Source organism: Cyprinodon tularosa, unplaced genomic scaffold (genome assembly GCF_016077235.1).
Source record: "Cyprinodon tularosa strain WSP-4 unplaced genomic scaffold, ASM1607723v1 ctg560, whole genome shotgun sequence".
Classification (NCBI taxonomy): Eukaryota; Metazoa; Chordata; class Actinopteri; order Cyprinodontiformes; family Cyprinodontidae; genus Cyprinodon; species Cyprinodon tularosa.
Window position 1 is genome coordinate 1,282,988 of NW_024039297.1, and position 27,476 is coordinate 1,310,463.

The 27,476-nt window shown below is 40.7% G+C and overlaps 1 protein-coding gene across 1 annotated transcript; it reads right to left on the reverse strand.

The window, feature by feature from the left end:
• Positions 1-1,095: 1,095 nt before the first annotated feature.
• LOC119796882 (nuclear distribution protein nudE homolog 1-B-like) lies at positions 1,096-20,574 on the reverse strand. Its single transcript, XM_038305647.1, has 9 exons — positions 20,483-20,574; positions 15,440-15,581; positions 11,838-11,991; positions 5,902-6,050; positions 5,690-5,826; positions 5,370-5,618; positions 5,213-5,298; positions 3,305-3,450; positions 1,096-3,232 (listed from the first exon to the last, which is right to left on the reverse strand). Exons 2-9 carry the CDS (start codon positions 15,523-15,525, stop codon positions 3,184-3,186), a joined length of 1,056 nt encoding a protein of 351 aa, XP_038161575.1. The 5' UTR covers positions 15,526-15,581; positions 20,483-20,574; the 3' UTR covers positions 1,096-3,183.
• Positions 20,575-27,476: the final 6,902 nt, after the last annotated feature.

Consider the following 27,476-nt stretch of genomic DNA (forward strand, 5'->3'; position numbering starts at 1 on the left):
GCCGACATTATCAAATGTCGTCTTTCTTAAATTTTTCTCTAGGTATGACAATTTTCTAACTGCTTTCAGACAAATGAAACACAAACTATGATCAGTCTGTTTCACATAATGCAGCCGCTGCAAACCAAGCCGGTGCCACTGAACCTGAGAACGTTTCATTACCTCGACACCAAGCAGGAAATTTTAAACTGGATGTTGGCGGGAAGGACTTGTCCAATCCAATCATGCTAGGTTGGGTTGCAGGTGCTGGGGCTGCTGTTGCACCTGCCATCACAGGCGGGCGCCGCGTGGACAGTCTGCTGCCTCCTGCTCTCAGGTATCGTGGTTAAGGTACCAGAGTTCTTCTTCGCTGGTGGTGGTTTTCCGAAAAAATCTGAAATGTGTTTCTATCATTGGACTCTGTAATTTACTAGTCTGCTGCAGCGAGCGGGATACCTCGCCGACCAATGGCTTGGTTGACGTCACCATGACAACGCAACTTTGGGGAACTTATGTTGATGATTAGGCCTAAAAATATAATTAAATTAAAATCCAAATAGATGTAATGGTAAAACAAAAAAAGTCGAAATAATTTTCCAAAACATTCATAAGAAATTTATAAAATTGTGCAAAGTCTCCTCTCGCCACTAGGGGGTGCCCTTCCCGCAGCCATGTTTTAGCACATTGAACCATTATTTGAACAAACCCAGTTTCTTTCATCTGAAACGTAGATGGGATGATATCAGGGGTAGGAGGAGTGATCCCTCAGAGTGCAACAATCCAAGCCACCTACTGTGTGGTCTTTCCTTAGGTCTCTACTCTGCAGATATTTCTACATCTAAGGGAAACATATTCCAGGACATTCAAACTTTTTTCTTTTTGGTACATTTCACTCTTTATATTGTCTGTTGTATTTTTATCTTTAATGACATCTTGCTTTAACTCTTTGCGCTCTATATAAGCTACTGGAACCAGACTTTCCCTGCAGAAGTAATCCCACGGGATAAATCTAATTGAGTCCAAGTCTAACTGAAACAAACATTAGAAAAAACCTTGGTCATGTTCTGTGGACGGTTAAAGGCTGGAGCTAAAAGGATGAAGGATGCAGCGATCGACTCAGTAGCTGGAAAGATTTTAGTGTCACAGATAATTGCAACTTCAGCCTTTTCAACACAATCACAACTCAAATATGGTTTAAATGAGACATTTTGCTTAGTTTAGGTTCTAATTTTAGTTTTCACTCTTCAAAAGTACAAAATGCATCAGAATACAAGCATTTTATTTCTCCTTTTTCCAGTGTCATTTTTACCAGTTCCTACAGAATCTAACATCCAGGATCATTTTAGAACCTAGCTCCACCAGATTAGCTCAACTTCCTCTGCAAAACAGTGAGTAAATAGTGAAAACACACTTTACATTTACATCAGTTTAAAGCAAAGGATTATGACATTCACAGTTAGAAACAAAATATGAAAAAACTGTTTTTACACAGCGAATGACGACGTCTATCAACGACGACGCAAACGAGACGTTTTTAAAGTGTTTTCTACATCCTGAAATGTGCTCTCTGCCTGCCCCTTTGGATATTACCATGGCAACCAGAGAAAACGGGTGGGAACCACCATGGCAACCAGAAAAAGGCAGGAAGAAATTACCATGGTAACCAGAGAAAACGGCGGGAACCACCATGGCAACCAGAAAAAGACAGGCAGAAATTACCATGGTAACCAGAGAAAACGGGTGGGAACAACCATGGCAACCAGAAAAAGACAGGCAGAAATTACCATGGTAACCAGAGAAAACGGGTGGGAACCACCATGGCAACCAGAAAAAGACAGGAAGAAATTACCATGGTAACCAGAGAAAACGGCGGGAACCACCATGGCAACCAGAAAAAGACAGGCAGAAATTACCATGGTAACCAGAGAAAACGGCGGGAACCACCATGGCAACCAGAAAAAGACAGGAAGAAATTACCATGGTAACCAGAGAAAACGGCGGGAACCACCATGGCAACCAGAAAAAGAGAGGAAGAAATTACCATGGTAACCAGAGAAAACGGCGGGAACCACCATGGCAACCAGAAAAAGACAGGCAGAAATTACCATGGTAACCAGAGAAAACGGCGGGAACCACCATGGAAAAACCATGGCAACCAGAAAAGGGCAGGAAGAAATTACCATGGTAACCAGAACAGGGCAAGAGGCAATTATTATACTGATGTAAATAACCATTTAATAAAAGAAAGGATATAATCCCAATCTGGGTTCTGTTTCAAGGTGTTCATGTTCGTGCCTAAAAAGTGTCTAGTAAAAGTTGCTATGGCAACCAAACAGTTGCAAAAGTTGGGGGCGGGGACTACAAATTCATGGCAATAATAAAATTTAAAACCACTTAAAAATTAGGGAAACACTGTTTATCTATATTTTTCTGCGCTCCTTTTCACCCTCTCTTTCCAAACAGAAAAAGTAGCCGAAGTTACCGTGGAAACCGATAGCTAAAACAAAAATAGTGACAAAATTCACCAGAGTGACCTAAAAATAAGGGCAGAAATCCTGATGGTTGAAACAAAAAGACAAATAAATCATCACTACTGAGAAGGAGAAAGGTGACCATGGCGACCAAGAAAGGCGGGAGTCGCTATAGCAACCACCTGGAAGTTGACCAATGAACAGTGATCCTTCTCTAAACTGTGTTGTTGTTTCCCAGAGCTTCAGTCATGGGTTCTGTCTCACTGAGCTTTAGAACAGAATGTGTTAAAGGAACCGAATGTGTTCCCTTTCAGACGGAAGCTTCTAGATCTTCACCTAAAAGACATCAACGTTCCCCTCAGGACTTATTAGGAACATGGAAACTAAAGATGGAGACCACAGAGGGAACATGGACGGTCATTAAGCAGAACATCTGCAGGTTAAATTCAGTTTCCCAGAATCGGAAGCAAACTTTCAAACATTTCTAATAAACTCTGGGATTTTGCTTCTTATTTAGTCTGAAACCATAAAAACACAACATCAGATCCAGACCGAAGCAGCAGGAACCAAAAGTCCAGAGTCTGAGTCCAACAGAAGTGCAAGTGCTGAAAAGGAAGTCCTACGAATTCATGAAAACACTCTGGTTCTAGTGTGGTCCATCGCGTCTCGGTCCAGTGAGGTTTGGGTCGTCCACGCCCACAGGGAGGAAGACGATGACGGCGATGGCTTTACTTCACAGCAGCAGCTTGGGTCCTGCTCCAAAGTCTAACCTCTTGACCAGCCTGCAGAAAAAGGGAAAGCTGTGAGTGAAGCGGACTCTGGTCCTCACTCAGCAGCAGAGCGCAACGCCTCACCCCTTGCTGTAGAGGCCGTTGGTAGGATGGTTCTCTGACGGGTCGCTCTGAGCCGGTGCTGATCCAGATCCGCTGCTGAGGCGTCTGCGGTTCGCCGTCTGCTCGTTGACAAAATCCCGACAAGATGCCAGCTTAGACTCCAGGCTCTGGAAGAGAGGAATAAAGCTCAGGATCAGCAATCCCCCATCAGCTACAGCAGAGCAGCGACGCACAGGAAACATTTAGAAAGCCTCCTGAGCTTCGTGGTAGATCAGGGTTTCTGCAGATTTCATCGACTGAAATACAGGAATTTAGAAAAACTTTTTAAAGACCATTCTGAATTAAATTTAAGGGTCCAGTATTCTGATTTTTTAACTCATTCACAGTCGCCTTCAGGCAAAAAAGATTGCCTAAAGGCGATCAAGGTGTGTCTTAAAGAATCACCCTCTAAGAATCACCCCTACTCATTTGCATAATGCGGCAGAAATGTAAATAAGAAAGGCAGAAATAAACAGCATGGAAGAAATAAAATACAAAGAAAGAATAATACAGACAAAAATAAATAAATAAAGTTGAAGAATATCACGGAGAATAAATAATGCAATTATAACAAAGGCGAATAAATACAGAAGCTAATTAAAAGAGATATATACATTGATGTCCATCTGTATAATTTAATTTCTACCTAAATTTATTTATTTATTGTATTTTTGGGAGCAATTAATTGTATGCTTATTTATTTATTTTTAATTGTGTTATGATTGGTCCTCCGTAAATACTGCATGTTTAAGCCAGAATGATTTGACATTAAATACGATAAAGTTTTTATTTAAAAGCCCAAAACACTATTTTCTGTGTCAGCAAAGTATCTGCGTGACGTCATGGCGAGGTGACATCACCATCTGTCCTTTTTTTTACTTTTTCAGTCAGTGGGACATAAGAAGAGGATCAGGCTGCAGGAGGTGAACTAATCTAGAGTTTCCACCAACATAGAACAGGGTTCCTACAGCATAAGGCAACTTAAATCCAAGACTTTTTAAGACTTTTTAATGCCACTTGAAATAAAAATTTAAGACCAAATTCACAAGAAACACAAGAAAACCCCAGCTTGCATCAACTTTACCCAAAGGTTTATTTTAACATAAACCACTGCACTAATGTTTCAAATGTTGAAAAGCTTCCCATACAGGAAGAAAGCTAAAAACACACAAATGACAGATATATTTGAACAATTATTTAACTGAATTCACAAACTTTGTTTTAGCAGGGAACAAAACAAATCAGTTTTAAAGCCCCAACATAACCAGTGCTAAGTCTTTTTTGCAGCTATTTTTCTTTGTATGGTTTTCTTAGTATGTTTGATTTGGTGATAAGTGGAGGCGTTGCAGAGACAAGGGTGGAACTAAACTGAGAAATACCGGCTGTTTCTCTCTAACTCCATTTTGACGCTTTGTGTTTCGTGCTTCGCATGTGCGACTCCACTGCCTTAATTCCCATCGTTCTGAGCTTGAATGACTTCTTGCACTAAATCCACTGAGCCTCATGTATGTTCCCTGGTTTTAGCCATGGAGAAAACTCTTGGCTGGAGACAATTTTGGTTACATTTACACTTGCTCATATTTTCCAGACAAAAAGTTAATGGTGCATCTCCCAAATGTCCCGGCAGCAACAACGCTTTATTGGTTCCGCTATCGGGACGGAACCAATAATGGCGAGCCGTTATTGGTTCCGTCCCCAAAAAAAGTCTATTTTAACGTTTTATTTAGATTACAAAAATAAATCGTAATAAAAATAATCCTATTTATGATTTTTTTTTAATTTAATTTTAATACCAATTAAGGCCTTAGTTTTATTTTGAAGAATTCAAGGCCTTTGAAGACTTTTTAAGGACCCGCAGGAACCCTGATAGAAACAAACTCTAGATCTTACCCCGACTTTCCTCAGCAGCTCGCCGACGATGTTGAGGGCGGAGATTCTGGCCGACGTGGTGAGAGGAGTCCCAGAAAGACTTTCAGCTGAGAACCAAACCAAACAGTGAACATCTGGACTCTGAGGGAAAAAGAAACGGTTTAAGGCGGAGCCTGACCTCTGCTGACGGACGGCGGGGGGGTGCTGAAGACCTCCGAGGACGCCGCAGGTCTGGACGGAGTAGCGGAGGGAGGAAGAGGATGGAGGGCGGACGAGGCCGTGCTCTTATCTTCCGTTCTCCTGTCTGGGGGGGTGAGCGGTGGGGTGGGAAAGGCCGCCGAGGAAGAGGAGGATGAAGGCTCTTTGATGGAAGGCTTCCTGTCCTGGACCTGCTGCTTCTGCTGCACGGCGAGCTCCTGCCGAAGATCTGCATCCAAAAAACACAGCGAGTCAGAGAGCTTCACCTGAAAGCAGGACGGCTTCTCCTCAGAACGTCACCTCTGGCTTCGTCCTTCAGTCTCTGCACAGACTCCAGGAGGTTCTCCTTCTCGTCCAGCTCGCTCTCCAGGAAGGCGTTCCTCTCTATCACCTGGTTCATCCTCTGCTCAAAGTCCTCCAGAGACATGATGGTGGCTCTGGGATCAGGAGAACATCGTTAGAATCTGCTCCCACAGACGCCCCTCCCTCCCTCCCTGCTGCCCCCCGCTAACCTCTTGGCCCTCTCCAGGTCGTCGTTGGCCTGCTCCAGCTCTCTGATGTACTTCTGCAGCTGATCTCTGATGGCCGTGGTCTCCACCAGGTCGCCCTCCAGGCTGGAGATCTGGCGGCACGCCTCCGAGTGCTGCGTCTCATACTTGTCCTTCAAGAAAGTAGAATAAAAAATGTCTTTTTGATAAATGGCGGCAGAGAGTCAGCTGATGAGGGCAGCTACTGGGCAGATTTCCACGGCGGTTCCACAGAAAGTTAAACATCAGAAGAACGAAGCAGCGGAGCGTTAAATGACAGCGGTGTGAAGCTTCAACATGTTCGGCCAAATTCCTCCCACATTCTGTCAGATAAGAGGCTTTTCTACTCCGATAACATCTAACATCCATTTTCTGTTCCCTCAACGTTGCATCCAGAGTTAGATGATTCAAACGCTTCCTGTGTTGAACGACACAAGCATCTAAAGGGCGCCATAATAGGCTCAGATTTCAATCAAACCTAAAACGTTACCATGATGTCAGAGCTGGCGTTTTGCTGCCTCTAAGCGTCCAGCTGTGTGCTGTCAAGGCTCAGGCAAAAAATCTCAGCGATGATAAGCTGCTGCCTTGAAGCTAACGGCTTCTTTCTGAACCATCTGAGCTCCTTAAAGACGGAAACATAAGGCAAACATTTAGCAGGCGTCATAGGAGCGGACGTCCAGCTAGTCCAGGTCAGGGCGTAAAGCTCTAAGAAATGAGGAAAACCAAAGAGCTCCAGCTCAGACGCTACAGGCATCGGTTAGCATCATAGCTCCATTAAACATTTCATCCCAGCGCTGCGTGTCCCGAGCCCGTGACATCATCTATAGCCCCATTTACACTACCCTTGAAAAACCGATCCAGGCCGAGACCGGTCCGAGCTTGGATCGGTAACCAGGCCAAGCTCAGTTTTGACGACCGTTCACACGTCACACTTATCTCGGTTATCTCGACTCCTCGCCTCCTAGTGACGATGTGCGGTATTACTGCTAGGATTGAAGGAGGGACTCAAGCAGCTGGTGGCGGTAATGCACCAAACGCTGTTTGTCAACCGCCGTAAAACCCAAGAAGAAGAAGACGAAGGAGGAGGGAATCAAGCAAATCAAAATGGCGGCGCCCGTCACATTCAGAAAGTTATGCTTGATTATTATTGCTGTACTTCCGTGTTTGCGGTGGGTCAGGCGAAGACGGCAACCTTGCGCGGATGTACTTGAATGGAGTGTGAATCGGCATGTTCAGCCAGTCGGCGATGACGCGTTCTGCTCAAGCGCTCTTGTTATCAGAGAACCGAGCCAGGAAAAAACCGAGCCGAACCCACCTCGGGAACTGGTCTGCAGTTAGCGCGGTCCGGTTATGTCTATCTCGGTTCAGTTCAGGTTGTTTCCGTTCACACACGACAAGTTATCTCAGTTACTGAGCTCGGACCGGTCTCGGCTCAGTTTTTTAAGGGTAGTGTAAACGGGGTAATTGACTCCTCACCCCCCCACCATGGACTGTTCTCCCTGCTGCCCTCTGGGAAGAGGCTTCACAGCATTCATTGCTGATCAACCCATCTACCTCTGATCAGCCTCATGCTAATCTGCACAGTGACAGCTACTGTTCCTAGTTTAGCTAATATCTTAAAACATGCATTCTAATGACTGTTTTAAACTCTGATACGTCTCAGACTCTTCAGCCTTCCCAAAGAAGAGTAGAATCGCCAGAGGAGGCGTGATACCGACGCTGCAGCAGCTCATAACCTGGGCCATAACCAGAGAGAGGTGGTGGAACAGGGAAGGGGAGGGTCTTTCTTCCAGGCAGGTGCATCGTTTACTTTAATATCTTTAGGTTTTTTCCCCAAAGGAGTTGATAAACGGGACAGAGAGGTTTATCTCCTGGGCATAAATCAGAGGAGTTTCCTGCTGGTTTGCAACCAAGGAAAACAGTTAAGCTGCATCTGTACTTTCCATCTAAGTGATTTCAGTTCAGCTAAATCTCATCTCTTCATCCTTGCCTCCCTGTCTGTCAGCCTGCTTCATTCTCAGACCCTTCTGTCCGTCGCTCCATTAGGCTGCAGCTGGTTGCTCATTACTGCAGCTAATAAATGAAAATAAAAGATCAATAAAAAGTAGTTCAAAAAGCAGCTTTAATAGGTTTGCTTTTAAGAATCTCCAAATAATAAGAGTAAGAAAATCTGCTTTTAAAGTTCAAATAGAAAACCACATACTTTTACTTTCTCATTTAACAGTATGCATAAAATTACATTTTCAGTATTTTGTTGTTTATAGCATAACATAATTCATTAAGATAGCAAATGACGCTAAACTCCTAGAAGCCGCTAGAAGTTCATTATCTTTCAGAACATTTTCGGCGTGAAGGCTGGCGGTCAGCGTTGGAGCCCTGTGTGCGGTGCTGGCGGTTCTGGATAGCAGGCTGTGATCTGCTGCTGTGCCTGGATGGGTCTGAACTGTGCATTCACCTAAGGTTTGTTGTTTTATGAAATAAAAAAATAAAAAAATCAGCTTTATTGCCATCAGGCAGTTTATTAAAGCTATAAAACAGAGAAAACAAACCGTTGATACTTTGGTAAATTGAATCCAGCGGATGCTGTGATGTATTGGTTTGGATGCCACAGATTGTCCGGTAGATTTTTGTCTAATCTATTTACTATTTATCAAACCTTTGGATAATTTAACATTTCTTTTCCCAATCCTAAACTTTTCCTAAAATTGGCAGCAGTACAGTAGACCATTGTAATGATGTTTTAAGCATCCTTTCAGATCCTTTCTGTACACCCGCCGGAGGACGTTTGACTACACCGACGTCACAGCTGGGTTTCATGACGTTTTACTGCTCTCAGATCGCTAGAGGCGCCCAGCGTACTGTAAAAGTCTCTCCATTTTTATCACTTGGAGCATTTTTAGTGCAATTTAGACCAGCCAGATAGAGAAAGGAAAGGATAATCTACCATCACGCACCATAAAACTGCTCTGAACACACTTCTTTCTGTTTGACCTTTAAAGACCTTTAATTATTTTCACATCTGGCTTATTTTTTGATCAAACATGAAATAAAATAAAGTATAAAATAAAGAATACCAAAAATAAAAATCAAGCTGATTGAGGACTGAGCTTTTTATTTTATAGCGACAGATTTTGTCCTGATCCAAACCCAAAACTTTGAGTCTGTTTACTGCAAACAAGAGTCGCTTCTGGATCGAGCTAAAGAAAAAAAAAAACATCAAACATGTGTTTGCTAATAAAGCAGCAGGCGCTACAAGTGTCGCCACTCTGAGCCTGATTATAAAGTGATCAGATGAAGAGTTAGAACAAGCATCGCCTCCAGACACAGAGAGGAGGAGGAGGAGCTGTCAGCTGCCTTTTCAGCCGTGAATCGATCCTCTGTGAAGGCAGAGAACTGGAGAGAAACGCATTCACTGCAGGCAAACTGGCTTTATTATCAGCTGACTGATATGAAAATCCCCAGTTAGATGCAAGCCGCTCAGCGGGCGGCTGGTTCCATGCAAATTAGACCAACTCCTGCAGCTGAGAGCAGCTCCGGTACCGAACATGTTAGATTTAGCGGACCGCGATCCAGATCCACCTGCTGGATAATCCAGACCAAACCTGATAACATTTATAAATTACTGCATGTTGTCTGACGGCAGTGTCTAACTTCACCTGCGCCTCTTCTCCTGTTAATACGGTAAAGCCCTGGGGAGCGTCCGGCTCCAGGCTGCACGTGATCCAAATGAGCCAATGAGCTGTCAGTCTGGGTTGCTGCTGCTGCTACTTTTAGACACAGCAGGCAAACCTGTGGCAAGCCGGGCGATGGGAAAGAAGGAGAAGACCATGAGAAAAAGAGAGCAGAGAAAGTGTGGACTGCTGGAAGAACTGCGGTGAACTGGTGAAAGAAAAGTGAAATGCGTGCTCAAAGATGACCCTGCACATTTAGAGGATGTTTGGCTCAACCTGCTGCTGTGAAGCAGGATTCTCCACCATGAACAGAATCAACAATAAGATATTTAATCTCCATTCAAACCCAGGTTTAAAGCCATGGTTCCTACGGCATAGCCTCGTGAGACCATCCTGATCTCGCGAGCTTTCAAGGTTTCACTCGCAGATCAGTCTGGAGACTCTCCGTTAAAGAAAAATTGGAGCCGTTCACCAAACGAACGTCCAATCAGCGTTGGCTTTGAGGCGGGTTGAGGTGTGACGCAACGAGAAGCTCGACCGTTCAGTCTAAAGAACATGGCGGCTTCAGCCGATGAAACTAGCGTTAGCGTGGCTATCGAGCAAGTTTTATCGGAATTACTTCACTGAAAGAGCAAAACACTGCTCTGGAGGCTTTTCTCAGAGGAAAAGATGTTTTTGCTCTTCTCCCGACTGGTTTCGGCAAGAGTAGCCTGGCTTGTGGTTGTGTTTTCGTCGTCGCTCTGTTAGTACGTCATATGCTTTGTTGATCTGATTGGTTTATTTGGCCCGTCTATCACCACCATAGGCCAATCAGCTAACCAGTATTTTCGCCCCTTCCCAAAATTACTTCAACGGAAGGTTTCCAGATGGATATGCGGAGCAAATCCATCTGGCGGAGTTAGGTTACCTACAGCATAAGGCAAGTTAAATTTAAGACTTTTTAAGACCTTTTAATGCCACTAAAAATAAAAATTTAAAACCAACTTTACAATAAACACAAGAAAATCCTGGTAGTGACAGATTTACCCCGAAATGTTTATTTTAACATAAAGCATACATTTTTTGGCCCAGTATGTTTCATAAGACTTTCCATATAGGAAGAAAGCTAAAAACAAACAAATAACAGTTATTTTTAACAACTACTGAACTGAATTAACTAACTTTGTTTTGTTCCCTTTCATTAGTGGCGTACCACCAAACATTTTCCTGAGATTTGGTTCTACTGGTGCCGTTGGTGATGTGAGAGATACTGTGGAGGCGTTGCAGAGACAGGGGTGGAACAGAAAGCAGAAATACTGCTTCTCCATAACTTGATTTGGACACTTTGAGTTTCACGCTTCCCACATGTGTCTCCGCTGCCTTGATTCCCATCGTGCTTAATATATATTCCTCTTGGATGGATAGCCAATCTTTCGTAATTTAAAACTTCCCTGCTTTGTCCAGATAAAAAGTTAAAGTCACATCATCCCAAGGTCCAGCCGCAGCATCTTTTTTATTGGTTCCGCTATCGGGACAGAACCAATAATGGTTACAGCGAGCGGTTCGGTAAATGTAAGAAAAATATTGTCAATTATTTTATTGTTTGATATCGCTTACAAAAATAAAATCCTATTTATGATGTGGTAACAATTTTAAGACCTATAAAAGACTGATTTAGGACATTTTAATACCAATTAAGGCCTTGATTTTATATTGAAGAATTCAAAGCTTTTTAAGACTTTTTAAGGATCTGCGGGAACCCTGTAAGCCTTGCAGGGCAGCCTAAAGCCCACTGCCAACATTAAGACGGAAAAAAGAAAGAAAAGTAACAAACGATCATTTCAGCTGTTTGAGAAAATATGGGAATCAGGAAATTGTCTATAAATCAAACTGAAAGATTGTTGTTCTCTACTTCAAAAAACACTTTAGATTTTAAAATAGAAAAAAGTATTTTTTTTATATAAAAAGTCAATGTATGGTTGCTTAAACACCTCATTTTATTTCAGTGTTAAATTCAGTTTAAAGCACCCGATTATAATTGAAAACGTCCCCAGACCTTAACCGGTTGATGATTTTCTTTACTCAAACCCTGCTGATCTTTAATTGGTTACCTCTGTGTTAGATGGTGAAATCCTGCCCTGCAGGTTAAAGGTAAGTATAACTGCAGGTCCTTAGAAAATGTTTGCATTAATTCAAACACGTTTTAATCCCTTCAACCCCCATTGATCTGTGATCACCGACAGCTTTACAGCCTCGTCTTCCAGCAGCTACCTTGTAATTTTCCAGCTCCATCCGCAGACGGTTATTGGTGGTGAGAAGCTCGCGGTTCCTGGCCTCGCACTGCTTCAGCTCCGTCTCCAGCTCCACCTCGTAGTCCCGACTCATCTGCTGGAACTCCTGCAGCTCCTCCTGAGCCTCTGCAGCTCTGCGGACCAAAAGGAGACGCAGGATAAAGTATAGCACCGTGGTTAACGTGTCGCCTTTGGATTCTGTTTCATTAAACCAGAGGAAACAACAGGAGGCGTTTTCCACACAACAGCAGTATCTGCTTTTTAATGTGACTCTAGAGCCCCATTTAAACTACCGCCTAAAGCCGATCTGTGCCAAGCTCAGTTACTTACGACTGTTTACACCCCACGCTAGCGAGGTTCCTCGCCTCCTAGTGGCGATCTATGGTACTACTGCTCTCTAGAGTAAAACAAGCAAACCAACATGGCGGCGCCCGTAACTTTCAGGAAGTTTGTGGAGAGTCAAGCGAAGAAGGCAGCCTTTGGTGAATTTCCTTGACAGATTCAGCTTTTGGGAAATGGAAACAACAAACGATAGTCTAATCAGGGCTTCCAGACGCAGGAAACAATGACAGACATTGAGGTTCATCACACTGCTAAGCAGAATCATCACTGGAAATCGTGCGGCACGGTAAGAAAGCTAGGATTTTTATGAATGTCTCAAATTTCCTGATTACGTAGGCTGGCTGTAAGGAGATGACGCGGTCTGCTCATGCACTCTTTTACCCCATTTACACTACCCTTGAAAAACCGTGCTGAGACCGGCCCGAGCTCAGTAACTGAAAAAACTTATGGTGTGTAAATGGAAAGCAAACTGAACCGAACCGAGCTAACTGCAGACCAGTTCCAGAGGTGGGCTCGGCTCGGTTTTTCCCTGGCTCGGTTCTCTGATAACAAGAGCGCATGAGCAGAACACTTCATCTTCGTCTGGCTGCACATCGCGATTCACACTCCATTCCAGTAGGTGGCGGTAATGCCCCTCCGGAAGTTGCTTTCCAACCAACACAAAACAGAAGAACAACTAAGTTAAGCCGACTTTCTCAAGTAAATTCAGGAAACTTTGCTGTGTTCGCTTGACCCTCTGCAAACACCGAAGTACAGCAAAAATAATCAAGCATAACTTTCTGAAAGTGACGGGCGCCGCCATTTTGATTTGCTTGATTCTCTCCTTTTTTGTCTTCTTCTTCTTCTTATGTTTTATGGCGGTTGGCGAACAACTTTCAGTGCATTACCGCCACAAACTGCCTGATTTCCTCCTTCAATACTGGCAGTAATACCGCAGATCGTCACTAGGAGGCGAGGAGTCGAGGAACCGAGATAGCGTGATGTGTGAACGGTCGTCAGAACCGAGCTCGGCCTGGTTAACTGATCCAAGCTCGGACCGGTCTCGGCATGGATCGGTTTTTCAAGGGTAGTGGAAATGGGGTATATGTTATCTGAGAACCGAGCCAGAACTGAACCACGTTGAGTCCTACTGATGAACTACTACCATGTTAGCGCGGTTTGGTTGTGTCTGGCACGGTCCAGTTCACCTGTGCGTTTCATTTAAGCTCAGTTATCTCAGCTACAGCGCTCGGAACGATCTCAGCAGTTTCAATGTGGCCTATGCCTGCTTCTGTCTCCTTGAACCCCAGTGGGCCTCAGCAGATGGCCGCTCACACTGAGCCTGGTTCTGCTGGAGGTTTCTTCCTGTTCAAAGGGAGTTTTTCCTCTCCACTGTCGCTACAAGCATGCTTAGTGTGAGGGATTGCTGAAGAGTCAATGAGTCGATGCAAGCAACTGGTTTTCCTTAGATAGAAAACTGTAGAATTTACTGAACCAGTCTGTAGTACGATCTGGTTGAATTGTCTCTGTGACGTGACTTGAGATGACTTGATGAAAATTGCCGCCATATAAATAAACTGAACTGAATTAAAAGTTGTTGGTTTTAAGATTCAATACACCCAGAAACTGGTGAATGATGGGAAACTTTAAAACTTTGTGAGCAGAAGAGCCAAACCATGGGGGTGGGGGGTTAGAGAAGGAGATGCTGCAGCTGCTGATTAGAAGAGGGAGCGCCCTCCTCACCATGAGGTCGGTGCTGCGTTCACTCTGCTGTCCTGAAGATCAGCTGAAAGATTTTTGCCAAAAATTGTGTTTATTTTCAATCACAATTCAGATTTTAAAAAAGTATTTTCTATGCATTAAACACAAGCTTTTATATTTTTTCCTATGTGCTTTTCATTTTTTCTTAACCTCTAAATCTTTCTATTATTGCAGGACTTTACTGTAACCTTTGCATAAAAATATCATAATTTATATGCTGGTGAAGATCCTCAGTCATCCAGGTCATAATCATTCCAAAAAAGTAAAAAAAAAGAAAAAAAAAACAATCCACTGGACTTTGTTTCCAGGTCTGAAGACGTTTCTCTTCCATCCAGGAAGATTTTTCAATACAAAATGTCAGAAATAGCCTTTAGTTCCAGGTTTTATCCAGCAGCCTAACAGAGCCTTGATTTTGTTTAGAAAACATGCAAATAGAAACGGATGAACGGGTCCCCCCCTTTGGAATGGGGGTCATTTGACTTCTTTTGTTAGCCCTTTCAGAAACATAGACAGGTATGGGGCTAACAAAAGAAGCCAAACGGCCCCCATTCCAAAGGGATGGAACAGAACCTTCCCAGAATGAGTAATGCGCTGGAAAACATGTGGAAACCTGAAGAGGAAGGATTAAAGGAAAAGTCGTTCATATTCAGAATTCAAACTTCTGAAAGTTCTTTAAATGTGAAATGATTCCATCCTGTTCAATAAATGATCAGTGTTTTTAATTCGGAGTAATTTTCATGTGAATGTGCTTTACTGGAGGCATCCATGTTTGTCAAAGAACACTACTGCCACCTACTGGTTAGTGACGTCACGGTGCGGTATCGGCTGTTGATCAAGTCCCAGTGCTGTATCTGGTGTTTGTCACAACGCGCTATTATCCAAGTCATCTTGAAAACATTCTTCTTCCAAATGTTGGCTACATATTACGGGTTTTTTCTCTGGCCAGAAGTTCGATGGCAAATCCTCCCTCTTCAAGTTGGCGATCCAACGACCAACCCGTCCGTGGAGGATCAGGAATCAGAAAGATGGAATAACTCTTTTTTTCCACTTTTACCCGATGTATTCCAGCATCCAGCTGCCATGCACGTGGGCATTGTCAGTTTCACTATAGCTCTGGTGAATTTCAATGGTGAAGTCCTCTGGAAATCTTCAATAATTGTTGTTGATTGCAGATGTGTCTAGTAGTTCCCATTGATTTAGCTTGTAAAGCGGGGAGAATGGCGCTAGGCTTACCGCACCGTGACGTCACTGCTGGAAGATGGCAGGAGGGAGGGGTTACTAGATTTGGGCAAAGATGGCCGCTCCCAGACTCAGTGATCGGGACGAAAATTGTTTTTTTATTTTTATCTTATTACTGATTAATGCTAAATTAATTAAATCACCATCAGAATATTAGTTTTAGGTATAGAGAATGATCCATCGATCATTCCTCACTGACAGGACTTCTCCTTTAAAGTTGTGCGTTAAATACTTTCAGTGAAACTAGGAAGATGAACCCACATCTGCTGCTGTTTGGCCGCCTGCTCCTTCCAATATTCCAGCTCCTCCTCTACAGATCCGAACTGAGGCGGTTCCTGATCCTCCATCGCCAGCTCGGTCACGGATCACGGCCGGCTCTTCTGTCCTAAACCCAAAGCAGTTCCTGGGAAAAAAAAAAAAGACAAAAATGATTCAGGGAATCTCTCTGATCAGATTTCACAGATTTTGGTCACGGTGGCTGAAGTTACTGTGGGGGAACCACTGAACGGGTTCTGGAAACTAGGAAAAACAGACATTTCCCAGGTTTGTCAAACATCTGCTCTTTACGTCGATGGATACGGATTAGGGACTGAGGGCTGGTGGCCAAATACCAAAACAGCGCTTAAAAATAAACCGAGACGCATCAACCCTCCATGGACTTCATCAGCAGGACAAGTTGTTCTTCCATCATGGGAGGAATGTGCAGAAGGAAAACAAAGCGTGGTCTTTAGACATTTTTACAAATAAAGATCTAATAAAGACAACATAATTACATTGTCTCATTTTAAGTGCATATTTTCTAATTATCTTATTCTAAGAGTAAAAATACTCGTTCCACTGACAAATGATCTTATTTACCTGCTCAAATTAAGAGTAAATTCACTTAATTAAAAACATTTTCACTTATTTCTAGATCGTTTTTGCAGTGTAGGTTTAAAACTTTCCTTTTTGATAAAGCTTCTAGTTAGAGTGGCTCAGGTTATCCTGAGCTATCTCTATAGTTCTGCTGCTATAGGCTTAGACTGCTGGAGGACATAGGGACCCCTTTTTCATCATTCTGCTTCATTCTATCTCTATTCTCCCACTCTGCAGAATCTGTTAGTTCAATCTCTAACGTTCTGCTCTCTCTGCTTTTTCTCATAGTAGCTTCATCTGGTCTGTTCCTGTTTGGCTGTGACTCCATCCTGGAGAGAAATATCAGCTGTGCTGCTTCCATCAACACCTTTGTTTATAGATGTTGGAGATCGGCCTGTTTTTCAGTGTAGTCCTGTTTCTCTGACTGTGACTAACTGGATGTGCTCTCTTCATCCTCTGACATGGGAGCTGGCTCTGAGCTCGTCTGCCTGGCTGTGTGTTTCCTGGACCGGGCCGCATTTTACAGCTGCTTTTTGTATCTATGCTTGTTTTTCTATGTCTGCTTCTGTCTCCTTGAACCCCAGTGGGCCTCAGCAGATGGCCGCTCACACTGAGCCTGGTTCTGCTGGAGGTATCTTCCTGTTCAAAGGGAGTTTTTCCTCTCCACTGTCGCTACAAGCATGCTTAGTGTGAGGGATTGCTGAAGAGTCAATGCCTCGATGCAATCAGCTGGTTTTCCTTAGATAGAAAACTTTGAATCAATCTGACTGGATGATCTGGTGAACTGGAAAGTGACCTGAGATGACATGATGTGAATTGGAGCTATAGAAATAAACTGAATAGAATTAAAATGATAGAATAAAGGAGCAGATAATAAAAAAAAAGTCAAAAATAAAGTGAGGCTCTTTATACAGACCTGATGAAAAACAGGTTTTTGTGATGGGAATAAACAAGAGAAGGTTTAGTTAATCACTAAACTAAAATGTAAACTAAGGTTAGAAACACAAAACCATGAATAATGGTAGGATAAGGAATCAAGCTTAATGCTTTCCATAAATTCTTTCTTTTTTCTCCCTCACTTTTGATCACTACTGCACTTTGAAAAAATGGAAATGTTCATTTACTGTCTGAAAGCTGTACTAAACGAAACGACATTTAAAGAGGTCTAAGTCAAAGTCAGTATTTTGGTCTTCTTTAGCCCTCCTCAGGTGACCACCTAGATATTCTGTCAGATCTAGATCTGGATAGAGACAGAATCAGGCTGAGGACATTTTTTACTGATATTAGCATGATTTGGTATCAGACGTTGATACCAGTTGTTTTGTTTGATTTGATCTGGCCGAGAGAATAATGCAGTTGGGGCGGTTCGACTGATGGTAAAATAATAGATATTTAAGAATATATATTAGTCTATCTTTTGTTCTGGATTCAGGCCAGACTTTCTCAAATCTTTATAGCAAATATTTATTTGGACTCTTCATCCGGTAACATAGAACTGTAGCCTAAAGACCAAGTTCAGCTTCTTCAGGTCGTTTCCACTTGGAAGCAAAGATGTTTTATTCAGAGAAAAACTAAACGTTTTGTCAAACAAACCAACTTAATTCAGAAATATGTACAAAACCAGAGATTATTGTAGAACCAGAACAGCAGCTTCTTCTGCTTTTCATCTCTTTTATTCAAGTTGGAACAAATGTGCAGTTTTTGAAACGCTGTTATTGTTCTCGGCTGGCTGCCTTCACTGGGTCATGGTTTGCATGAACAATGAGATCTTTTAGATCAACATCTCTGCAAACTATGGCCTTGACTAAACGATGCAAATGGTAGGAAAATCCCAACCGGTCCTTAAACTTCAAGTGTTATTAGATTCCCCACAGTGTATGTCAGGGTTTTTTACCTACACCATTAAAAATGGAGACATCCTCAGAAGTAATTTGGAAAATGGAGCCCAGGCGGACGTTCAACTGAAGAAACTGGTTGCTCTCCTATAACCACCGACGACACAGCCAATCAGCTTTGAACCACACCTCAACGAAAGCCAATCAGCATCCAAAGTTAATCTTAAAAAGCCTCCGATACGCAACTCGTCATCTCCTAGTGTGCAGGCGGTGGATGCGCTGTGACTTCATGCAGATGACCCCGTTTAAACCCCCCTCCAGCCCCTCCTCCACCATCGTAGCTAAAGCTTCATCAGAGTTTCATTCCTCCTGGACTCTCACTGCGTTCCCTGTCTCATCTCAGTCGGTCTGGCAGAAGACCGCCATGTTTAGCCTGGTTCTGGTAGAGGTTTTTCCTCTCCACTGTCGCTTCATGCTTGCTCCTAATAGACAGGTTCTCTCATCCTGTGTTATCCAGCTGGACTTCCATCTTCCAGGTCCCTGAGTGAAGCTCTAGTATCAGCTCACAGAGTCCACTGGATCTCCCCATAAAGCTCAGCAGACCGTCTCTCTAACCAGCAGTCTACAGACTGACCAACTTCATCTTTCTCCACTCCACCACCAGTTTCAGGCCTGGGGGGGAAACAGCCCTTTTCTTTGCTCCTGTTCATGCATATCTATCAAAATTAAGCGCTATGTTTCCTGCCAAGGTCTGAGCACCAAAGAAAAAGTAATTGTATCAATAAATTTCTTCTAATTGTCTTTTCTCTTAGTGTGAGTTTTTCAGATTAAATTAAACATCGGCCGATTGCAGGTTTTTTATAATCTGATTTCAATATCACATATTTTGACATCAGTCTAACCCTATACAAGCTAATAACCCTAAACCTGCTGTTCCCTCTGCTAGCCATCTATTGTGGATTTATTTTAGGGTTTTTTTGTTTACATTTATAAAGATTCATTTAAAGTTATAGAGAAGCGGCTGTTCCAACGGTTGCAGTTGCTAACCAGTTAGCAACTTAGTGCTAGCAGGTTCCCAATGGGAAATTCCATTGGGACCAAGTAGCACTAAATTGGTGACTTAGAAACGACACTGTCAAGGAACGCTATGGACAGAGGAAACATGCAAGAGGAGGAGAGTTTAGTGTCGGAGGTCGTGGATGAGTCTCCTCCGTCGTCCATTTTTTATTTAGAGGAGGAAAGCGGGGACGAAGATGTTGTGGAAGAGGACGCCAGGGCGGCAGAAGCTTGGTTTGGTGTAGAAGGCTTCCAGCCGTACATGTTTGAGCCCTTGCCTCGCAACGCTGCCAGTTCTGTTAGCTCTACGCCTGCTGAAGACACAGACGTCCATCCCCGTGGACACTGGGACGCAACTCAATGGGAAAGGAAAGGATTCTGATTTCAACCGTTGCGTATATTAGCTGCGACACATGAATCAAGATGCTATGAGCGAAAACATTTGATTGGCAGATGACCCTTGATATATGATTGGATGAATTTAGGTGTTCAGGCTGATGTAGAACTAACTGGCCTGCAGAAGATAATGGAAAAACAAAACAGGATTTTTATAAGAATAGAATTTTTTTTTAACTTTTGGGACAATATGGTCTGATAAAGAGCACATTTATACACATGTTTAAGCCAGAAGGATTGAAATTTAAATATAATTTCTAACATTTTTTAGCATTAATTGTAATTTTTTGGGGTTTTTTGCAAATTGAAGAAAGAAAAGCAGAATCTACTTCAAGAATCAGAACCAAAAATATCAGGGATCGGTCAGACTATTTAAAATCCAAAACTTTAAGCACAATAAATCCATCTTTTTTATTCCTATTTTCTCTATTTGTTTCAATCTCCTCCTATTAGCTGAAAGCAAATTAGTGATAAATTATTATCTTTCAAATAGAGCTATTTAATCTGTTATTTGATAAGATATTATTATTTATACTTTGATTAATAGAAAACAGTGTAAAGTTTTTAATTTTTCCTTCCTCTAAAGTGATCAGATATCATTTTGATTTATTTATAAAAGAAACTTATATAATTTTTAACCATTTACATCAGAAAATAGTCATGAAATTATTAGTTTGGTTTATTATTAGTGGCTGCCGAACGATGAGTTTAATTAACACACAAAAATACATTTTAAGTGAAATTTTTATAGAGTATTTATATTTTAAATAATGTATTTAATAAAGAGGAGGTCCAAAATACGGAACCAACAGAAAGCTAGCTAAAAATAACGAAAATTCACAACCGCTCGACTGTTAATAGTGACAAACCCAAACTATTTTTAAAGTTAGTAATGAGTAAATATTATCTATAAAACCAAAGGTAGAATAATGAGAAAATTGAAGGAGTAAAACTAAAGTTATCGCTAGCTGCTCCGGCTAACGGAGTTTAACCGTTTAAATCCCAACATTGACCCGTTTACCTCTTATACGCTATTTTAAACTCTTTTATTCACCTAAACATCACTCAAAACGTTCCAAAAAATGTCACTTTAACCATAAACCAACAGTTCGAGGAGACTTTAGGACAAAAAGATCGATTTAAAGTAATAAATCAGACTTGCCTTGAGTTGGAAGTCACAAAGTTGCTCGCCGCTTCGGGAAGGAGTCGAACAATAAATGTTGCCATTCATTTTGTCCCTATCGACTGACCAATAACAAGTCAGATGACGTTCTTGGTCTCTGACATGATTGGACGCTCTTCTGCCAATCACATAAAACGGGCGGGCTATAGACTTTGTTGTCCAATCAGAGTGGGAGGAATGGACACAGGGATGTTTGTATTAGTTTTGATGATTAACCAGAGTGTGGTGCTGTTTTAACGCAGTAGGTACAAAGAACAACGATTTTCAGAAAAAAGTGGGAGTTTTAATTCCAAATAAAACGGTTCTTATTTATGTTCTAATTTAATTTTCATAATTAGTTAACCTTTTAGGTTTTAATACTGTTAAAAGTGTTGTGAAAACAAAACTTGGCTTGTTTAACCTTGGAAATGACTTTCCAAATAAATTAATTACAGTCTACAGGTGAAACACATAATATCACATAGAATAGAATAAAATAAAATAGAATAGAAATATTCTATATAGGTAAACTTATAGAAAGTTGGGAAATTCATCTGTATAAGAAGGGGCAAAGAGAAACGTTTAGTGTAAAGATACAGTCCAGATTTCAAAATGACACACTGAGATTAACCAAACATGACACTGAGTTGGGTGATTTTGAAAGTATACAAACATGCACTTATAGCTGTGCAGAAGATAAAGAAAAAAGAGCAGAAAAATATGCAGGAAGTTCAGTCCAGGTAGTTTGGGTCATGGGGGCCCAACATGATCAGTTATATGGAGGCAGGTAACATACCAGGTAAGATACGTTCAACTTCAGAGGCTTTAGAAATAAACATAGTGAAATAAATAACTCAGATGTAGAAAATAAATGGTAAAAATGCTAAATAAATACTGTGCAACTGATTATAGCCTCTGATTTGTTATTTTTAAAGAAATATTTGATCAAACAAACATACAACTGTTGGCAAAATGTTGGATTGTAAAGGCTTAAGTATAAAATACATAAAATAATAAACTCATGCAGAAGAAACCAATTTCTAAACAGCTTTTGGGGGAGACATACACTATATTGCCAAAAGTATTTGCTCACCCATCCAAATTATTGGAATCAGGTGTTCCAATCACTTCCATGGCCACAGGTGTATAAATTCAAGCACCTAGGCATGCAGACTGTTTTTACAAACATTTGTGAAAGAATGGGTCGCTCTCAGGAGCTCAGTGAATTCCAGCGTGGAACTGTGATAGGATGCCACCTGTGCAACAAATCCAGTCGTGAAATTTCCTCGCTCCTAAATATTCCACAGTCAACTGTCAGCTGTATTATAAGAAAATGGAAGTGTTTGGGAACGACAGCAACTCAGCCACGAAGTGGTAGGCCACGTAAACTGACGGAGCGGGGTCAGCGGATGCTGACGCGCATAGTGCGAAGAGGTCGCCAACTTTCTGCAGAGTCAATCACTACAGACCTCCAAACTTCATGTGGCCTTCAGATTAGCTCAAGAACAGTGCGCAGAGAGCTTCATGGAATGGGTTTCCATGGTCGAGCAGCTGCATCCAAGCCATACATCACCAAGTGCAATGCAAAGCGTCGGATGCGGTGGTGTAAAGCACGCCGCCACTGGACTCTAGAGCAGTGGAGACGCGTTCTCTGGAGTGACGAATCGCGCTTCTCCATCTGGCAATCTGATGGACGGGTCTGGGTTTGGCGGTTGCCAGGAGAACGGTACTTGTCTGACTGCATTGTGCCAAGTGTAAAGTTTGGTGGAGGGGGGATTATGGTGTGAGGTTGTTTTTCAGGAGCTGGGCTTGGCCCCTTAGTTCCAGTGAAAGGAACTCTGAATGCTTCAGCATACCAAGACATTTTGGACAATTCCATGCTCCCAACTTTGTGGGAACAGTTTGGAGCTGGCCCCTTCCTCTTCCAACATGACTGTGCACCAGTGCACAAAGCAAGGTCCATAAAGACATGGATGACAGAGTCTGGTGTGGATGAACTTGACTGGCCTGCACAGAGTCCTGACCTCAACCCGATAGAACACCTTTGGGATGAATTAGAGCGGAGACTGAGAGCCAGGCCTTCTCGTCCAACATCAGTGTGCGACCTCACAAATGCGTTTCTGGAAGAATGGTCAAAAATTCCCATAAACACACTCCTAAACCTTGTGGACAGCCTTCCCAGAAGAGTTGAAGCTGTTCTAGCTGCAAAGGGTGGACCGACGTCATATTGAACCCTATGGATTAGGAACGGGATGTCACTTAAGCTCATATGTGAGTCAAGGCAGGTGAGCAAATACTTTTGGCAATATAGTGTATATTGTTTATTTATGTTTAATTTCTTTAGATTACTATTTGGTAAATTGATGCATTATTATATATAGATTAAATATCGAATAATTAATGACAGTCTTGGGCCTATCAGGTGGTTAGACCCCGGATTGACTGTCGTGGCGCAGGAATTAGGGCGCTATCTTGGTATGGTCGACCTGCTACCCTAACCTGCTGCTTTCAGTAGAACAGAAGAAGGATGCCTCATCACTGTGCAGAGTATTTTTGTTTTAATCAACAGACTGTTGGAAGACATTACTAAATAAACAGCATAAATACACCACATAGAATAAAAACTCCCTTTGTTGTCCCACAGTGGGTAAATTGTGGTGTTACAGCAGCAAAGGTTTATAGCAAAAGTGATCGCACAAATGTGGACCTTAAAAAGTTCATAAAAATAATAGATTAAGTTGAAAAAAAATATCCAATTTAATTTGTTAAGCACTTAAAAACAACCACAGCTGACCAAAATGCTGTTAAGAAAAATAAATTAATAATAAAAAAGTATAAATAAAATTTGTTTTTATAAAACATGGGTAAAAATAACATTCACATAAAATAAATATAAAAAATAAAATAATAAAATACCGTACTGTTTTTACAAATATAAACACTGTGCATCTGAAGAATGAATAATCAATATACAGATGTTTACTGTATTTTACAATATTTGTAAAAAATATTATATATAGAAATATTGTAAAAATACTGTAAAAATGTCCACAGCTCTATATTGATTATCTATTCTTCAGATGCAGTGTTTATATTTGTAAATTATAAATATATATTTATATTTTTATTGATACAAATTATAAATATATATATTTATATATACATAGAGCGAGAGATATTTGTGTGTATATTTTTGCATACCTGTGTACATCTGAATACAGTAATAAACAAATTATGAAAATATATGAGTGGCTGTGCTTTGCAAGATACCTCCATCCTATCAGAATACTCTGTTACTCTTAACCCCACCGATAATATGTAAATACACTCAACCATTTGTTTGTTTATCGCCAAAAAACAAAAACTGTGAAAATTAGTTCAATATTCAGAAAGTTAAAGTTGATTCTGTGCCTGCTCAACACATAGCTGTCGACCGCCCCAAGATGGCGCCACTCTAACAGGTGAAAGCGATCGATGGTTCAAACCTCCCTGCCTATAGACCAAGCAGTTCCCCTCTACACCAGAGGTGGCAGCAGTGATACCATCATGTGGGATGTCCTGCTGTGACACTTTATTTTACAGGAATTAATTATTCACAACAACATATTACAACCAAAGAGGTTTAATGCAGACTCTGTTCTCTCTGATTAATTAGTTTTAATGGTTTATGGAGTAAAGTTTGGTTCTCTAGTCATCTAGGAGTTTTCTATGTAGTTAAAGGTAAAGAACAACTGTTTCAGTCATTTAATGTGTATAATAATTAGAACCATAGATTAATTTAAACAGCATTTGTATATAAAATGTTTCTACTTTTAATAGCAATGCCTTCAGAACATCTGGTCTGTCTTAAATGATTTATTCTGAAAATCTAGATATTGTGCTTCAGTCATTTTCAGGTTGGTTCATGGTGATCAGTAGGCTATGCACTGCAAAAACGATCTAGAAAGAAGTAAAATTGTCTTAAAATAAGTGTATTTTCTCTTGATTTCAGCAGGAAAATAAGATGATTTGCCAATGGAATAAGGATTTTTACTCTTAAAATAAGGTAACACTTGAAATAAGACAATGCAATAGTTTTTTTCTTATTTTAAATGTAAATTGTCTTCTTCCAGTGGCAAAGTGTCTCACTACCAGTTCCTTTAAATCAAAACTAAAAACACATTTGTTTAAGATTGCCTTCGACTGCTCTACTTAAACAGTTCAAATAAAACATCATTAGTAAACTTTTTTATTTTCTTTAGTCCAACTGTTTTTAATATATATATATATATATTTTTTGTTTCTGCAGTTTTTTATTTTATTTTATTTATTTTTTTCTACTTTCTTTGAATTTGTTTTATTTTCCTATATTTTATTCATGTAAAGCACTTTGCATTGTCTTTGTAATGAATTGTGCTATACAAATAAATTTGCCTTGCCTTGCCACCTCAATTGAAGAAAAAAAAAAACACTTTTTTTTAAGAAAAAATGACTTATCTAGATTTAGATTGTTTCCACTGCAGGTTGACCCTGAGCTGTGTTTGGTGCCTATTAGTTTTTCATGGGTCCCTGCCCCCCTATAATTTCTTTCTGGAACTGCCACTGGATGAATGATGGGTTTGTTGATATTGGGAGCATAAATCATAACCTCCTGATTTTCAGCTGCATGGATTAGATTAGTGATCTGTATAATCAAGCTGTGGTGTAAGATGTCAGTAAGGTAGACATCACACTGCAAAAACATCATAGAAATAAGTACAAATGTCTTAAATTAAGCATATTAACCCTTAATTTGAGCAGGTAAATAAGATGATCTGCCAATCGAATGAGTATTTTTACTCTTAAAATAAGGTAATTAGATAATATGCACTTGAAATAGGACAATACGATTGTTTTTTCTTAATTTAAAATGTAAATTGTTTTCTTGAATTGAGAAGATTAGTGCTACACTTTCCCAATAGAACAAGATAAACACTTATTTTAAGAAAAAATGACTTATTTAGATTTACATTTTTTTGCAGTGCAAGATAGAGTCGAATGAGGAAAACAATCCTCTTTTCAGTCCTTCTGCACGTATTTTTTAATTCCAAATAAATGCAAGAATCATAGAGTTAATTCTTTTACAAAGGAAGGTTTCGCAAGAGAAACAGTAACTGAATATTAATTAATATCTGAACTTTGTTTTCAATTTTATTAATTAGTCAATTATTAAGCAATCTTGTCGCTATTTGGACAATTTTCAACTGGGGTTACTCAATTCCATTCAATCAAAAGTCAAAATTGGGAAAACAAAGTCAGAATTCTGAGATTAAAGTAAGAATTCTGACTTTTTTCTCATATTACATTGAAAAAAATGTTTAAAATCAGTTAACCCCTAGAACCCTACGGACCCACCGGTGGGTCCAGCTGCTACGTGACCTCGTAATTTTAACAAACCCCCAATATTAATGTAAAAAACACATTTGGCACAGTTTGGTGACATTTTTGCATAAATGTGCCAAAATGGCCTCTCCGCCTAAGAAATTTCTCACTAATACCATTCTAAAATAAATATGATTCATCTGATTGAGTCCAAATTTGGTATATTTTTACACAACATTTAGATTTAAAAGTCTGTACTACTTTTTTGTGCTATAAATAATATTTTGGTAGTGTTTTGCAATGTTTATTTCAAAGAAAATTTTGGCAAGGTTCAAAAAATGCAAAATATTTAGTATTTTGTCCCTAATATTTCAGGCAGGGTCAAAGCTACAATGGTGCTGACACCAGAAAACCATTCTATGACATCTTACCTTTACAGACGTACCAAAAGTTTCTTCTTAAATCTAATAGCTGTGAGGCTATAAGTTATTTACTTTTGTGTGTTTTTGTCAGGCAGATATTTATTTATACCCCCTCAGGGTGTAAGGGGTTAACATATTTTTTTTTTCCACTGGCCCTAATCCTCTTCCAAAGTTATGCTTCTTATCTTTCCATGTTAATTTCTTCCTTTTGGGGGTTGTGTGTGATAAAGGAAGAACAAATCATTCCTGTCTGTATATCCTGTGGAATTGATGTCTAGCCAGACTATGCTGTTGTAATAAATAGATAACAACTTAGAAACACGGACTCAATTCTCCATTTTAAAATCCAACTCAAAACTCCTCTTTTTAAGATTGCGTATTCTCTTTAAATATCAATTCCACTGTCACAGCCTATGTATTTTTTAAATGTTTTTATTTTGTTTCTGACAATGTGTTTTTTATGCTTTTGTACGGTGACCTTGAGTGTCCAGAAAGGCGCCTTTTTAAATAAAATGTATTATTATTATTATTATTATTATTAGATAGCTGGAGATGACTGGTGTATTGTTTAACAGTAAAAAATAACCAAAAAAATTTAATTGAAAAAGTCTTTTCACCACAATAATTACGATTAACAACCACAATTATGTTTTTAAAAAGTTGTAGTTTTTAACAATAAGTTTTATAGTTAATCCAGGAAAAATAGCAGTTTAAATGCAACATGATGAACCATCATTAATTAGATTCATAGATTTAAACTTCCTGCAAAAAAACTGCATCAGAAACTATTTCTGTCATGGTGCGTGGTTGGTTTGCTAGCCCAAGGATGCAGAACTCCACAGACTCAGAGGCAGGATCAAAGTTCAATATTTATTGGTGACTCACAGGGTTCTACCCTGGAAGGCAGAGAAGACAGAAAACCGATTAGAACACTGGTACAGGTTACAGGCTCAAACTCACTGGTTTACAGGTTCAGACAGGCAGAGTTCAGCAGAGTCCCTGAGTCAGAAACGGGCATAGCAAGGCGTGGCAAACATGGCTAGGAAACACAAGGCTGAACATGGCTGTGGGTAACACATGCTACGATCCGGCTCAGAGGGAGGCTGTCACACAGCTTATATGGGGAGAGGTTAATGAGCAGAGCTGATGGGAAACAGCTGTGCGCTGAGAACCAGCTCCCAGGGAAGGATCCATATCGCCCTCTGGAGGGCAAACCCCTGGATCCAAACAGA